Source organism: Drosophila grimshawi, unplaced genomic scaffold (assembly GCF_018153295.1).
Source record: "Drosophila grimshawi isolate 15287-2541.00 unplaced genomic scaffold, ASM1815329v1 contig_1377, whole genome shotgun sequence".
Taxonomy (NCBI): Eukaryota; Metazoa; Arthropoda; class Insecta; order Diptera; family Drosophilidae; genus Drosophila; species Drosophila grimshawi.
In genome coordinates, this window is record NW_025062900.1 from 17,785,001 (window position 1) to 17,802,160 (window position 17,160).

Consider the following 17,160-nt stretch of genomic DNA (forward strand, 5'->3'; position numbering starts at 1 on the left):
GTGATTTATGCGACAGGCGATGTACAATTCAATTGAGTGGGTGGGGTTTGCTGACATTGAGGATTTCTCTCTTAGCGCGTAAATTGAATTCGACTTGCATAGCTCAGAGTCACAGACACAGCGTGGAATGCGTATGAGTGATATTTCTTGTTGCTGCTAATAAGAAGTGAAATCGAGCAAGAGAATTTCATTTATTAGGCAGCATTTGAATCTAAAATGGAAAATACGCACACGCATCTTCAAATATTTACGAGATGGATGTGGATTATATATATATATATACATATATATCTAAGAGTCTTTTCAAATTCCTCACTTGCGTCAGCTGTAAAGACGCTATTTAGTTTATTAAAATTGTTAGGTAACAAAAAAATGTGATTTATTGCCTCTTCGGGAAGTAAAAGCTTTTTAAACCAAGTCTTTGAAATTCGAACTTTCTATTCTTGTTTCTTAAAAAAGTCGAGCTGAATTTGCACATAGCAATCAAGAATTTAATTGTCATACAAAACGAATGAGCTCGAAAAATATAAATATATAAAAACAAATATTCAAAAGAGATGCACATTCAAATGCAAAGCAGAATATCGACACATATTTCTGTGTATTTTATTTATCATTATATGCCTTTATAACTGATAGTAATTGGATCAATTTGAGATCTTGATGAAATTTATGCAAATGTTCAATAAAATGTCAAAGTAAATACTATATATTAATTGGAAGGGCTTGCTTTTAAAATTGAGACTTTTATTTCTATCGGAAATTGATAAGAATCGATACAATTAAGTAAACTTGAATGCGCGGAGTTAACAAGAACTTATATAACAAATTTGCTGTAGCTCTTAAATCTCTTTGAAATCAGCAGACGACTAGAGGCACATGGCTATATCGATTCGACTGTTGATCCTTATCAAGAATGTATACATATACTTTATGTTTCCTTCTGCCTTCTGTAACAAACATTCGCACAAAACCATTTGAACCTTTTTGCCCATTTTTAATGGAAATTATGGGAAACTTTTGCTAACTTTTCTCATAGCCAAGTTGTACTGAGGAAAATGTGTAAATAAAATATGTGAGCATTAATTAGAATAAAAAATTTATGGCTAGAAAGTAGCCCCAGTTAAAAGCAAAACAAAATAGCCATTTTATTTTTAGAAAACAGAATGCCTTTGTATATTTGCATTTAAGCGTTTTCGCTTCTTTCAACGCGGCGTATGCGTTATATTTAATGTGGCAAACAATCCCATTAACTCACACATAAATTACGTATACGCAATGTTTGGCAATATAAATAATTGACGCAACTTGAACAGCTGCTAAAACACCTCCACAAACATAATATATAATATATATAATATTTTTATATATTTATATAGATATATTTTCATCAAATTGTGAGCTACTCCTTGTGCATTTGTGCATTTTGACACGGCTTGGGGCCCAAGTCAAGTCGGTGGGAACCTCGTTGTTCACCTTTTTGTTGGGCAACTGCTACTGTTTCCATTTGGGAAGGCCAAAAACAACAGACACTTTTTGGCCAACAACAATTAAACCCGTCGTGGCACAATGTTTGCCTAGGCATACGAAGAGACCCCGGAGCCATTTCTCATTTTAATGACTCAACTGAGCTGTCTCTCCTGTCACACCTCTCACCCCCTGTCTTCCCCTAGCGCCCATCTGTTTCTTTTTAACTGTCTGTCTGCTGCATATACACAAACACACACACACACATACACAGAAGCGCCAATGTGGCTAACAACAAAGGAGTGGGCCCAAAACAAGCACAACTCGCTACAAATTTCTTGGAGTTAACTCGACTACGCAATTCTCATTTTTAGTAATAAAACCAATTTATAAAAATATTCTTCAACTAATCCATTTTATTTTGTTTTTGTATTTATTTATTTAATGCCGACACAGAAAAATCCATTACGATTTAAATTTATATTAAGAACAAGAAAAGAACATTTAAAAGAATATTTTATTTGGTAATATATTTTAATAATAATATTTATTTTTATATTTAATTTAATTTTCCCTCTTGCTGCAAATTGCCACAAATTGCTTGAGCACTCAGACTATTAATTTTAATGTGCACTTATCATCATTATTTTTTGCAACTAAATATGCCTAAATGCCTCGTTAAGCTCCCTTGTGGGCTCAAGCAGCGGAAGAGGGTAGTGCAAACCAAACATATGCACACACACACACACACACACACTACACAAACACACACAGATACACACAAATACACACATGAAACTACAACGAAAATATTGTGTTGTGTACTTTGGGGCGCAAATTGCAGTTGAGCTGCAAACCGCAAAACGACAGCAAAACAACAGCAAAACGAAAGCAAAGCAGAACACAGACAGAAAAAACAACAACAACAACAAATAGAAGAAGAAGAAGAAGAGAAAGAACAACGACAACAACAAGAAAATCAAGGACTAGTTGTAGTCTGTAAATCAAGCTTTAAAATTAACGCAGATTGCCGGAACAAGCGACGCTACGAGCAATTAACATGAAACCAGACCCAGCACAACACAGAAACCAAGCACAAAATGCCCCAAAAAAAGAGTACACAAAATGAGCGAATATAACGTGGCTCACCCACACACACCCACGCACACAAACACACATGTGCACATATATAATTACATAAACAGGGTGTCATATCGGAAACGCATAATTCAGAATCCGAGTTAAAATCAAAATCAAAATTAAACATTTTTCTGTATATTTGTCATTGATTCGGATGTTGATCCTGATCAAGAATATATATATGTATATATATATATATAGACTTACCCATTTTTAATTGTTATTTTAAGCAGAGCTCTTTAAGAAACCCAGCGGGCTATACGTATATGATATATTTATCCGATGTTGAACAGCGGAACATTCACACTTATTTTACTCAACGTAAAAATCAAAATCAGCTACCAATTCGAATCCTTAATGGAATTTGTATATTTATCGGTTTGACAACCCAAAATTCGTTTGGGCTTGACACCCTGTGTACAGATATAACAGATATATACAGTGCTGGCCATATAATTGAGTGCATAATCCTTGATTGAGTTGAATTTACTTTTTATTTCTACAATTAATTTAAATTGAGAGCAACAATATTTGCTGTGCACTTTTTAAATGATTTTATAAACTCCAATCAGTTTAAGTGAAGCACTTAACTTTTGGCGCATAAAATGTTTGTACGCATTTATTTGAGCAGCACTGTATACACATATGTCATGTGTACAGTGCCATACATATGTATACGTACATGTGCACACATATATAGAAATAAATGTGCATTGGTCTGTTCACAACGGCCTTTGTTGGAAATGCTTTTGTGTGTGTGTGTGTCTGCTGTGTGTGTGTGTCTGCTGTGTGTGTGTGTGTGTGTGTTTGGCATTGCCTTGCTTTTGGCTTTTCTATTTTGCCATCGACCCAAATTGCGCTCGCTGCTAACGTGACTGTTAACGACGTTTCTCGTGGGTGGCACAAAAAAAAAAGAGAGGAAGAAGCAGCAGCAGGAGCAGCTCAAACCTACTGCAAAAGACCTCGACCCAAACGGCAGGCGGTCAACAAAAAAGAAAATACCCAAAAAAAAGCTTAGTATAAGTATTTAAAAGGCTGCAAAAAAAAAATGGGAAAGAATAATGATTGAGCTGCTAATGTGGAAATGTGGAAAGCCAAATGAAAAGATGGTAACGAAAACGTAAATCGATAAATCAAAATGCTAGCAGCAAAAACAAAAAAAAAACACGGATAGCAAGGGCGAGCAAGTTGCATGCTAAAAGCCATGCCACACTCAACCGGAAGGGAATGTGTTTGTGTGTGTGTGTGTGTTGAAAGTCGATTTGTGGCACTGAGCACAGATGACAGCATTTGGCCGACTTTTAATTATTGACATTCGAGATGTGTTTTTGACGTAAATTTGGAATCATATACAAATAAAATTAAATCTAGTATTAATCTAGAGTTGACAGTAGTTAGCTTAGCATGAAGGATGTGTAGCTTCATTTTCGTCCTTTTTAAACAAAATACTTTAGAGCTCTGATATAATATATTATGGCATATTAAAGTAACTTAATTTTAATATTTAGCTAGCGTTGGAACATTCTCATTTTGAGGACACCAATTGTGCCAGTGTGGCCATATGCTTAGTCAGAGTTGCCAGCGTATGCGTATATGTGTGACTAAATTGGCCATTAACATTTTTATATGCACCCATTTCGCATTTCAAATTAAATTTCCATTTAAACTTGCTGTCTGCCAAGTGAGTCAGCAGGAGTTGCAAATTTCGAACTGCACAACCCTAAAAACAGCAGCTGCTACACATGATGATTCATTATATCATCATCATCATCATTATCATCATCATAATCATCTTTATCATCATCATTTGTATGTCTTTCTCTTTCGCACACTCTTGGGGGTTTTATTTGAGACCCAGAGGCACCTGTTTTTTCTGTATCTGCGTGATTCATTTAATTCGTTCGACTAAAACTGGTTATTAAAAACGAATATAATCGAAACGCAATCTGAATGCAAAACACACAAGCATAAATCTTCAGTGCAGCACAAATTTACATAATTCTATAATATAATTAATTAGAATCATTTGCAAAATGTAAAACAGTTTTCTATGTAAAATTAATATCCAGCTCATGTGTCATCAGACTCACGATTCACATTTGTAAATGGGTAAATCTAGAGATTTCAGAACTTTTATTAACATATTCATTTTACGACAGTTTTGTTTTACACCAAGAAGGTAGTTAAGAGGGTATTTCCGAGTCTATTACACACGCTGAAGTATTCTCAAATGCTGTCAGTTTTAGCTGAAACCTTTCCAGTTAGTAATAACCCAGTTGACTCATGTCAAGCACGTGCTGTAATTGCTAGTATACTTTAATATTACATCCGGATATTTCAAAAAGTATTAACATTAAGAAATTCTAAACGTTTAAACTTTAAAGAGAGAGAGAGAGAGAGCTGCTGCTGTATGACTTATAGTCTTGGGGAAAGTTACGCAGCTCTTGTAAAGTAAACAACTCAGATGACCCATAAATTATTTGCAAAATTTTGCCAGGCACTTTGGAGACTTTGCAGCTGAAAACCCACTATTTGTGGCACTTTGCAGCCAAAGAACCCTCAACTATTTATGACTGCGACCCAAAGGAGCCTGATTAGCGCCACAGTGTTGTTCTTATACTGAAAATACTTTTACAACTTTTACAATAACGTTGCGAAATTCAGGGTTCATGGCTTGCAGGTTGGCAAAATACATACATACATATATATATGTATATATATACACTCTTTTTTTTTTTAAATTTATTTTTGCACATGAGAACCTTCATCAAAGCATCGCATCGACAGCTCGGCTCGTAACTGAACTCATAAACTTTATGTGGCAAGGCTTAAGTGGCTCGTTCAACATTGCCATAGACACACACACACACATACACACACACACACACACGCACACATTTTTGCTGCATTGATTCAACAGCCACTTGACAACCCTGGCGGGGCCATCCAATTCCCCGAGCTGTCAATTTGCATGTGCATTGCACGTTTCGTACTTGTACTCGTTCCCATTCCAACATTCCCCCCAAACCACCCAATTCGCCCATTCGCCATTTTCCATTTCGTTCTCATTCCATTTCGTTTTTGCTAATCGATTCCAGCCAAGCTACCTTGAAACTTGCTTGCGCCGTGCCAAAGCGCGCTGTCTCTCTGATAAATTAGCAGCTGCTTCACAAAGCGTGAAACCATGCAGCCACCACTATCGACACTATACATATACACACATATATATATATATATATATATATATATAGAGCACTAAAACACATTTATAGCTTGGCTAGCTTCCGCTTTGTAGAACACCTACCACCCGGCCCGTAATGAACTTCCGGCCTTTGGCGCTGGCTCCGTGTAATTTTGTGCGTTTGTTCAGTCGTGATTTATGCACATTGATGACGTCGCACAAAAAACAAAAAAAGCTAAAAGCGAACAAGTTAACTGGTTTTCTTTTACTATTTTACCTTATTCTTGATTTTATTATCAGCACTTTAATCTTAACCCATTGCTTGTTCAGACAGAGACAGAGAGAGAGAGAGAGAGAGAGAGAGAGAGAGAGAGAAGTGAGTGCTACTGCCAAAAGTGTAGCTGTAGATACAAATGTATCTCGGTATACATATTTTTTTTTATTATTTATCTGTAGCTTTATTGGGAATGGCATATGCAACTTTTATTTTGACATTTTGAGAACGTGACAACTGCTCAAATATTTGCTACTGGTGATTATGTTGATGGTTGTCATTTGCAAAGAAAACAATCGCAACTTCAAGCCACAAAAACTTATGACCTTCCCAGACATGCATAATATTAAGTATAATCGTCGTAATATCGGAGCAAATTACAATAATAGAGATGTTGTAATACAGAGGCATTATATAATATAAGAAGCGTAAATATAAAGCCGGCAAGAGAAAGAGATTTGGAAGGAATGAACTATAAATATATATATATATATATAAATATATATATATCGTGTATAGGCTTATTGGCGCTGTTGTTCCATCTGTTACATACAAGTCTTTAAGTGTGGCATACCCCTTTATAACACTTGATATTCCAGCTGCGTGCTGCAGCGTGTGTAGAATTTGAATCAGCTCAAGCTTCAAGTTGAGTGTTATGATTGACTCTATTTAAATGTTTATATAATATAATATTAAACGCACACAATCTTATTTTAAAATGTTTATTCTTAAAAGTCAAACTTAATTTGCTGTGATCCATAAACAATAAATCATATAAATATCAGTTGAAATGTGTTAAATTATAATTTGCTGCGTATTTTCAAGGCCACATTTGTTTGGCATTGGCACATATAGGGTTAATAAGTAGGCTAAACAGATATACAATACATATATATATATATATATATATATATATATATATATATATATATATATATATATATATATATATATGTGTATAGATGACTGTTCATCTCACTTAGTCACGCGATTCAAGGCGCTGTCGTGGCGCTCTACTGCATAGAAGTTGTCCAGCGTTTGTAACAGATTCTGGCGTTTTGCCTCATTGCCCTGGATGCGCGGGCGCGTATAAGTGGGCGTGGCTTTTGTTGTTGTGCTCCCATTTTGCTTAACACGTTCCACGAGCGTTTCCCTAACTTCCTGCTGCTGCTGCTGCTGTTGCGGCTGATCTGTGACCTGTGTGCACCACCAGTACATGTGTGGTGTCGCCTCAATTTGTGGCTGCTTCAGGTGTATGGTGGCATGACTGACGAACATCTCGGCACTGCTTACGGTTTCCACTGCTGCGGCTACCATCTGAGCGATTCGAGTTTCAATTTGCAACTGATTGCGAAACGAACGCGACTTTTTCTGCGGCTTTTGCTCGACTCTCGTTCGACATCGTGACGCATATCTCTCTTTGTGTGTGTGTGTGTGTGGGTGTGGGTGTGTTGCGGTTGACTCTAGAAGAGTGCTCACATCGCGATTGCATGCGGTTAGTCAAACTGTGTTGTAGCATTTTGGCAGTCAGCACTTGAAACTGGTTTCAACACTCGATTGGCCTCCAAATCTTGACTAACTCAGGCAGCCAGCCAGACTGACGGACGACACGCGCCCACATGCCACAAATTGTAGACTCAGATAACAACAAATAAATTAAATTAACAACAAGTCATTGTTCCTAGCTCTTCTCTTAAAATTATGGCATAATTAAAAAAATAAGTTAAGATTTTTATTTCCTTTTTCTGAGTATTAACACATTAAAAAGTAGTTATTGTAATATACTTTATAAGATGTTTATCTTCTTTTTATCTCCATCTAATTATTATTAACTTTACTTCTCTCAATTTTTTTATTAATTTCGTTAAAATGTAATCTGAAATACGAATATAAGAAAACAATTAATTATTGTAAAATCTCCAAAATATTTTGGAAAAGAGTCTTATCTTCTATTTATTTCGTTAACAACTAGTTATTGTAAAACCTCAAAAAATTCTCTTTAGTCTTATCTTCTTTTTATCTCACTTTGATAATTCTAAACTTAGCTTTTCTTAAAATTTTTTATTCATATTTTATTTGCAATTACTCATGAGCTAATTTTATTCGCAAACAATGTTGATAAGAATAATTGTTTAGCATTAGACCAACATTGCTATTTATATTTCATTGTTGGATGATATAAGTATGATCTATATATATGAAAATAATATAAACACATTTAATAAAAACATAAAAATCAGGCTTACTTTGTATCTGGTTATTATTATGCCTATTTCCTTATAGTCTTTGTTACCCTAATAAAGAGCAAATGACTTTGTTGCCACTCTCCTAATTTATAAAATGTATATTTCAATTTGCATATATAGTGAATAACGCTTGTTTTTGTTTACCATTTTTACTGGGCAAACGTTTATCAGTCTTCCGTCAGTCAGTTGGACTAGTCATAAATGTATTCGTACCCATACAGGCAGCAATTTCTAGATGATCTGGTTTGATATTCAAAGCATTGCCTTCCCATAGCCAACTGTAGACAACTCTACGCACGCCTACAACCAAACAAACTATAAATTAAAACAAAATATAATTTAAAACAAATAAAAAACAAATAAGATTGCTGTAGTAGAGTGTGCTCGACTACGGCATACCCTGATTCCAACTGTTAAATATATTCTTCTAGTTTTATTGGCAAATTTCTCTTCTAAAAGTGTTGGGTGTTCAAATGTGCTTCCATTTCTTATGGCTAGATAATGATAGCAACATGCCCATTTTTAACAATCGTAAACAATTCCAGATGATCTGTGATGATGATATGTTTAATATATATATATATGTATATGTGAATTGTACAATATTACAATATGACTTCAAAATAAATACCAAAAACTGTAGATAACCAAATGGAAAACATGGATCATATAAATTACTAGCGAAATATATGTATATATTAATATATTGCGCAGGTTGTTAATTTGCAATTTACATAGAATCATGGAGGCATAATAACAATATTCCGCCCTATATATAGAAAGCATAATTCAGCTATAATCCAACTTGAGTATTGAATTTGTCGAGGGTATCAGCATTAACTGCTGCAATCATTCAGTCATTCAGTCATTCATTAAGTATTTGGCAAGTGATTCATTTGTAACATTGATTTATTGCTCACGTTCTCGCGTTGAGTGTTTTTAAATCTGTTTTTCAAAATGGGGGGTGTTGGGGCGGAAAGGATGGATGCCTTGTGAAAGGTGGGTTCTGTCGTTGTTCTGTTGTGTGTGTGGGTGTGTGTGTGAGTGGGTGTGTGGGTGTTTTGTTTTCCAGCCCCGTTAACTGCATGCAAATTTACAAGTGTGTCGTATCGCATGGAAACCGGTTTGCCATAGTTCTTGGTTGACCGCAAATGACTCAACTCGATCCACTGAATAATAGATCGAGTACAAAGTGTATTTAAGCTGAATATTAAGTCACAACATAATTGTGCCCAGTGTGATAAGCAATCAAATCTTAAGCAAACAATGTAAATAATGCCAGCGACAGCATTTGCTTTGTTATGTCAAATGACAAATCAGGCACAACAAGCAAACAAAACAAACAACTTAGATAGCAGTCAAGATACCCTGTAGTCGGCTCCAGAAGAGTATAATATGTCAAGCTTATATTTTTATTGAAGTATATTCATTCAAACTCCAGCAATATAAATAAAAATTAATACAAATTATGCTTTCAAGCAAACAAAATAAACAGAAATGACTGAAATTGAAAGTGTTTAATTTTTATTTATTTTTATGTCGCCATTTTCATTCTTATTTTTAAAATAATTTATTAAATAAATTAAAATATATAAATCAGAAATACGTTGTTTCAAATATAATTATAAAAATAAAAAGGATTGAAAATTATGCTTTCAAGTGAACAAAATAAACAAAACATGATTGAACATTATTTTTTACTTCATGTTTATAATTGTACATATTTTTAAAATAATTTGGTACATAAATTAAAATATATAAAACAGAAATAAGTTGTTTAACATATCTGGAAACAGTTAATGGCTTTAAAGATTTTAACTCGCTCTTAAGACTTGTACTTTAATATAGTTACACGATGTGTTGGCCCATTTATTAGAGCCGTTGTGCTTAGGGTATAGATAATGACATGAATCAGTCAATAAATATTAACATTTGCCATTATCGACAACAATTGAAGTTGCAGTTGTTGTGGCAGTTGCTGTTGCTGTTGCAGTTGCAATTTGTTAATTGTTGCAAAATGTGCTGCATAATTTCGCGGTTAATTGCAATGGTGAATCGCGCGCACAAAAGGTGCCGCCTGTGAGGCGTTTTAGCAGCGATTTGCCAGCGTTTAAGCAAAAAGGTCGCGCCATTCAATTGAGGATATCTGACGGATTGAATTGTAATCGTATGTTTGCTCAGACGATGCGCAATGCGATGTGCTCATGCCTTGCAACTGCAAATTACTTGCCACAGCTAAAGGTCGAGCTTCCTCATTTTGTGTTCAGCTATGCGCAATGACAAATTTAGCACGTTCTGTTAGCTGCTTGATAATTGAATTATTTATTTTTAGTTATTTATATAAATGTATTTCTACGATTGCTAAATATTCAATATGACCAAATTCCTTGTCTCAAGACACCAAATCGCTTTATGTAAATGTGTGAATAATCAATTAGCTCATAAATCAAAGCTAACAAACACAATAGAGATAAACATTAAAATGAGTATTTTTTAATTGAAGTTGTATTAATATTGATTTATTTTTAAAGCTGCTTGCATGCATCTACATATATGTTCTTCCATTTTTAATCAGTCTGCCAATTGGCTGTAAATTAGAAATACAAATGTTTTTTCCCATTAAGCCGTCAATAAAATTAATCATTTAATATTTCGAATATAATAGAAACATATAAAATAAATTGCACAAAAGCTACTACTACAAGTTTAAGGCGCTTACAATTTCAAAAATGTGGTAATAAAAATATTAAAAGGCAGCTAGTTCTGAAAACTAAGTTGGTTAGAGAAATGTACTCAGACAAATGGAACATTTTTTATTTAAATTTATAATTTTAAATTTATTATGAAAATGGTTCTAAGTCATGTTATAATTATATATTATTTATTTATTTATTTAATGTCAACTAAAATCCGTCGACACAAAAGTAAAAAAATGGAATTAAAGTAAATTTAAAGTAAGATTTAAAATTATATAAATAAATTAAAAAGTAATGTTTATAAAACTTCTGAGGGTACTTGGAAAATGGTCCCGAATTTGTTGCATGAATTGGGGAACAACACCAGAAAAAACCCAATCAGATCAAAAAAATGATTTGTATGTATGAAGTTATGCCAATTTATAATTAAATTAGGATGTAAACTGATCGACTCCTGACTTCTTGATAAATATTTATATTATATTTTATAGTTAATACTAAAGTTGCCTATGGTATTTGGAAAGGTCATCTCAAATTTGCACTGATATCAACAATTAATTTATTTAATTTACTATTAGCTATTCCTTAATACGTAGCAGTAATGCTTTGAATGTTTTATTCTGCATTTACATCATTTAATTATATTTATTTCGATTATACGTAAGACTAATGTTTTCAATGTTGTGTTCTCCATTTGCAGAAACGCTAACCGACAGTTCAAACGCTACGAAAACGCCACTATTCCCAAAAGATCTATTCACGAAAGAACAGCTTGAGAACGGCGCTGTCATCCTGCACATTATCGGTGTGATTTATATGTTTGTGGCGCTGGCAATTGTCTGCGATGAGTTCTTCGTGCCTTCCCTTGACGTAATCATTGAAAAGCTCGGCATCACGGACGATGTGGCCGGCGCAACGTTTATGGCCGCGGGTGGCAGTGCCCCAGAGCTCTTCACGAGTGTCATTGGCGTTTTCGTGTCGTTCGACGATGTTGGCATTGGTACGATTGTCGGATCTGCCGTCTTCAACATACTGTTCGTCATTGGGATGTGTGCGCTATTCTCGCGCACTGTTTTATCCTTGACGTGGTGGCCACTGTTTCGGGATTGCTCATTCTATAGCATCAGTCTGCTGGTGTTGATCTACTTTTTTCGCGACAATCGCATCTTTTGGTGGGAGGCGCTCATCCTGTTTACCATCTATATTGCCTATGTGGCCTTCATGAAGTGGAACGTTCAGGTGGAGCATTGCGTCAAGAAGATGATTACCAAAAACAAGGTGACTCGCGTCCGAAGTACAGATCAACTTATGCCAGCAGTAAGTAGTTGGGAAGTTTTTTTGCAAACAATTCAAAAAAAAAAAAAAAAAAAATTTAAATTTAAATTTTAAATTTAATACAAAAAAAAAAAAAATTTTAAATAACTATAAATCAAGAAAATCGTTCAAGAGAAAGCGAAATTGCAAATTGTCTGCAAAAATCGAAAAAAAATAAAAAAAATAAAACGAAAATTGAATTCCTTTGCCAGGAAATATTTTCGTTTAATTCTCACTTGATTTTGTTTTACCGTATGCTTTTCTTTGGCCAAATAATTTTCCTTGCATTTTAATGGCTCAGACTAACCAGTTAACAAGTGTGACTAAGGGCCCAGAGAGAGAGAGAGAGAGAGAGAGAGAGAGAAAATGGGAAAGAGAGAAAGAGAGAGAGAGAAAGAGAGATAGACAGTGGTGCATGACTAACATGAAATGCGACTTTGGCATTGATGATGAGGCTGAGCTGATGAGTTGACAATAATTGAATTTCACCTTTGAGACTTAACTCAAAACTGGATTGAGCGCTTTTTGGCAACCAGACCTGCAACTGACATTGACCAAAGATTTTGTAAATTATTATTAATAATACTAAAACAATTTCATGGCATTATTAAATATAACAAATAGGTTGACTTAGCTCATCAGTGACTAATTAAAATTTGACTATATTTAATTATTACGAGTATCATCGTCCAACACCTGTCGACTGGTTAGTCTCAGTACTTTGGTTTACGACTCACATTTATATTTCAACTTCTATTTGAACTATCTTTCATTTTTCATGCTTCTCAGCGATCTTAACTAACTCTTAACTCTTCAAATGCAGTTCCTAGTGCTTAGTGCTTTTAAATTGTGACTCTCTTTCAAATACTATGCCTCTTACGACTTGTTTAACCACACACACAACACACATACATGCACAAGCTGCCACACCCACACACACATACACACAGCCATACATCAACATGAACAACTTTGCATGTGGCCAATCGAAACCGCTTTGAACTTGAATTCGATCTGAACTTGATTCTGGACATTGTATCTTGTATCTTAATCATCTCAACCGCACCCGCACACGCATGTGTAGAACTCGTTGGAATTTAATTAGTTGCACCATTTTGGTCACAAATGTTTATCTTTTTACCTCTCGCTCACACTTTTTATGGGTTGAACAAACTATAAAATTGCTCGGTTCTCACCTGAAAACAAAATGGCAGCCGCAATATGAAATAAATCATATAAAATGGCATACATCGAATTTTATTGATTTCTTGAAAGTCTTTGCAGAAATTGAACTTGACAAATTGAACATGTACAATTTATGCGCTTCCAGGAAGAGCCATTTTCAATTTTAATTTACTTTCATTTGTTCAAATAATCATTACAATTCAGAATATATCCATTATTCGTAGATGACAATAATTTCAAGATTTAAAGATTGTGAATAAAAAGTAAAGTTTGAGGCGGACCTGGTGCCTCAGTTTTCTTTCTTATAATTCGTTTTTTCCCAAGTTGCACTTCTATTTGGCTGCTTTTATCAATCCGTGCCACATTTGAATATTGGCCTTTGTAGCTTGAAGAAAGCAAATGCCACAATGCGAGATGTCAGCAAATAGTCAATAATTAAGTAAACTGTTAGATCCGATTTGGTAAACATATAATCAAAGATCATGTCTTTGACACGAGAGACCACTAGCACCGCCACAAATAGCACCCAATACCCGATTAGTCTGCACACATCCACAGCTTCTTTGCCAAACATCGTCCCAACGGGCTGCCAACAATAATGCAGCTGATTGTATTATTGAGGAAGCAGGATGTAGAAGGTCAAATGTTGTGTAAATCTTTTGCGGTTGCTTACGTCAATATTAAATTGTGATAAGCATATACTTAACCAAGGCGCTCCATTAATCATTAATTATTATTACTATTGGGTGCATATAAAAAACAATATTATTTATATATCAGAGTGTGTCGTCTTAACTATAAAAAGATTCTGCATTCTAGGGATGCATGTTATGAGCTTCAAAGACAGATCTAGTAGATCGAAGTGCATTGTTACTCATTTTATATGAAAGCCTAACAAAAGCCAATGTAGACAAACAAATATACACAGACCAGTCCGATAAGAAGCACACAGAAAGTGTGTATGTTTTGGTAAATATCTCAACAACTTTTTGATTTATCATTTTCCACAGCTTTTACACTCTACTTATACGCACGAAGTACGTTAGTTTCCATAGGGAAAGGGTTCGCCACAACTTTATTTGGTGCTCCCGTTTCATATGTGGGTTTTAATTGTGCTACTCACAAGCTGAGCTGAGCTGCTGTTACATAAACAAATAAATAATAAAAATAATGAAAAAGCATTTTGCCTGTAGTTTCAATAATTGTATTTGTTTAATACAATACTCGTAATATATTAAAAACTCAAATACTATTTTTTGTGGAAGAATCGCATCCTCTGCGATCGGTTTTTTTGGGCCATCCGAGACGTCCAAGATTGCCTCAATGTCTCTGATCTCTTCCTTAAGCTTCAGACACAATTCCTTCAGTTTTTGTCCGTTCAAGCTTTTCTATCAATTTGTGAATATATATAACGATTCGCAGGATCGCATCGAAGCATACTAAATTCAAAAGAAATATTGCCGAATCTGATGGCAGGGAATCGACCCGTGTTCAAACGTAGCTATTTCTTTTCAATGCATATCCTGTATATAAAAGGAATGTATTGAAACCAATATAAGATCGTTATGAGCAGTTCTGTGAACACTTTTTCGAGCATTGTTGAAGTCTGCTCGCCAACTGAGTGAATGCAATGAACTGATTATTATTATAAAGCGATTTCCACTTTACTTTATTCTTCTGCTCAAGAATACGATCTTTTATATATATATTATTTATTTATAAGTTGAGAGAGAGATAACTTGGCTGTCATTGTTTTATTGCGAGGGTTTCTTAATATTATTAATTCGTTATTAATTCGTGACGGCAATTTGCACATATAGCGGACAAACGGATAGATGAACGGGTCAATTCAATTTTTATATTTTATCAAATATTAAATAATTCGAATTGAACTAATAATTATATTGAATTCAATATCCATTAAGAAAAAAACTAGATTTTATAGGTGCCAAACTGGTCTTTGAATTAATCAAACATTTGTTTTATTATTGTAATATATCGTATAAAATAATATAATATATATATATATAATTATATCGTCGTCATAATATTTAGTAGATAAACAATTAATAACATCTGGCTTACAAAAAAGCTAATAAATAGATATCTAACTACTTCTATTCGCTACTTAAAACTGAAGATACTCTTAAGATGGTCTATTCCTGTTACAAGAAGAGCCACCAGAGCTACACTCAAAAAAAAAAATCATACCCGAATTTGCGAAATTCACTATACTTTTTGGCGCCAAGGCTAACTCAGCTTATTAATCAAAAAGTATAGGGCGATTCGTTTCTTTTTTTCTGAGTGTAGAAATTAGCTAAAATTGTGAATAATTATCGTCTGCAAATATTGCGAATAAATTGGTTTCGTTCTTTGGTGTGCAGCTAAGGCTAATACTCGATTTAAATAGAACTAAGCTGAGCTGAGCTGAGCTGAGCAGAGCTGATGCTGTGAGGTGCCCATTAGGACGTCGGGTGACATGACGACGCCATGGTTCAGCCTGCGAGCCATGCCAGGAGTTCGCGGCGGCGTTGAGGGCACGGGTGGAGCACTGCGTAGACTGGGCGTGGGACTAGAGATGAGATGATGCTTCTTCTGCTGCTGCTGCTGCCCTCTGGGCAATGTGGCGCTGTGCAGCGGACGCGTCTCGTGCTTGATGTGTATTCGCGCCAGATCGCTCTCGACCAGCAGCGGATGGCTAATGGTGCGTATAACTTTTGGCATTTCCGCCGTTGCCGCATCGACGGTGTCCAAGTTCTCTGTGGATACCGCTTGATAATGGGATTTATCCTCCGATTTGAGCTGCGACTCGGGATCCTCCTTGGTCTTCTTCAGCGTGTGCCACATCTGGATATCGCACACCTTTAGCTTCATGTAGATGAAGATGACGATGCGATAGAAGGTCACATAGCCAGCGAGCAGGCAGAGTGCGAACGTTGCATGATCCGAGAACGATTGAAATGGCTTATTCAAGTCCCAAAGTATCCACTCTTGTGTCTTGCAGTATTGATATATGGCCGGTGTTATAACCATCCAATAGAACAGTAGCGTAAATAGCTCGATAATCCTTTTCTGAAACATTGTTCGCGATCGGGCACACTTCGCGCGTTCCGTTTCGTTTCGTTCCGGTGCGTTTGGGTTCAAGATTCGATACTAAATGATGTGCACAGAGCGCATAACCCAGCCATATATAATACATTCCATGCAGCCAAGCTCAACTGAGACTGACTCTGGCGAGAAAGACTGAGCCAGAGACAGAGACTAAGACAGAGACTGAGACTGAGATAGAGAGAGACTGAGTCAATGTTGTGAATGTGGTTGCGACTGTGACTGTGAGCTATCTCTGGTGTTTTGTTAAGGGGTGGCGGGTGTTGGGTGGTGTCTTTTTTACTTTTGTAGTATCAGCTTGTGATATGTATTAGCCATTCGTATTTTATCGGCTATAGCGAATTGAAAAGTAAACAAAGTCGACGTAAATAAGAAATCCCTGGAATATCGGTATTAATTCTTGGAACTGGTTTCAGGGGTCTACCCCACTGGCACGGAAAGGCGGACAGGTGCAACTGAAGCCCAAACAGGTTGAGTGACAAATTGAGCCGTGCTTTGAGTTTTTAAACGGTTCGAGCAGTTTCATTATACAATTTGCCATTTACATTT

At 35.4% G+C, this 17,160-nt stretch overlaps 3 protein-coding genes across 12 annotated transcripts in view; 1 reads left to right on the forward strand and 2 right to left on the reverse strand.

Annotated features, from left to right (window-relative positions):
• Positions 1-17,160, forward strand: part of LOC6570126 (sodium/potassium/calcium exchanger Nckx30C) — a 34,497-nt gene that overhangs the window by 3,007 nt on the left and 14,330 nt on the right. For 7 of the 10 annotated variants that reach the window (XM_032741855.1, XM_032741857.1, XM_032741856.1 and 4 more), the window contains exon 2: positions 11,705-12,321. In XM_032741855.1, the coding sequence (XP_032597746.1) occupies positions 11,705-12,321 (617 nt within the window). The remainder of the gene's footprint in view (positions 1-11,704; positions 12,322-17,160) is intronic. The other 3 variants (XM_032741863.2, XM_032741861.2, XM_032741862.2) reach the window with 1 other exon arrangement.
• LOC6570099 lies at positions 6,771-7,403 on the reverse strand. The gene has a single exon (XM_001996326.3). The coding sequence runs from the start codon at positions 7,377-7,379 to the stop codon at positions 7,038-7,040; it is 342 nt and encodes a 113-aa protein (XP_001996362.1). The 5' UTR covers positions 7,380-7,403; the 3' UTR covers positions 6,771-7,037.
• Positions 15,509-16,654, reverse strand: LOC6570127. Its single transcript, XM_001996325.3, has one exon. It carries the CDS (start codon positions 16,582-16,584, stop codon positions 15,916-15,918), a length of 669 nt encoding a protein of 222 aa, XP_001996361.1. The 5' UTR covers positions 16,585-16,654; the 3' UTR covers positions 15,509-15,915.

Bases quoted from the DNA above. Each gene is read 5' to 3' on its own strand.
- LOC6570099 (XM_001996326.3), bottom strand. From the start codon at position 7,379: ATGGTAGCCGCAGCAGTGGAAACCGTAAGCAGTGCCGAGATGTTCGTC.
- LOC6570127 (XM_001996325.3), bottom strand. From the start codon at position 16,584: ATGTTTCAGAAAAGGATTATCGAGCTATTTACGCTACTGTTCTATTGG.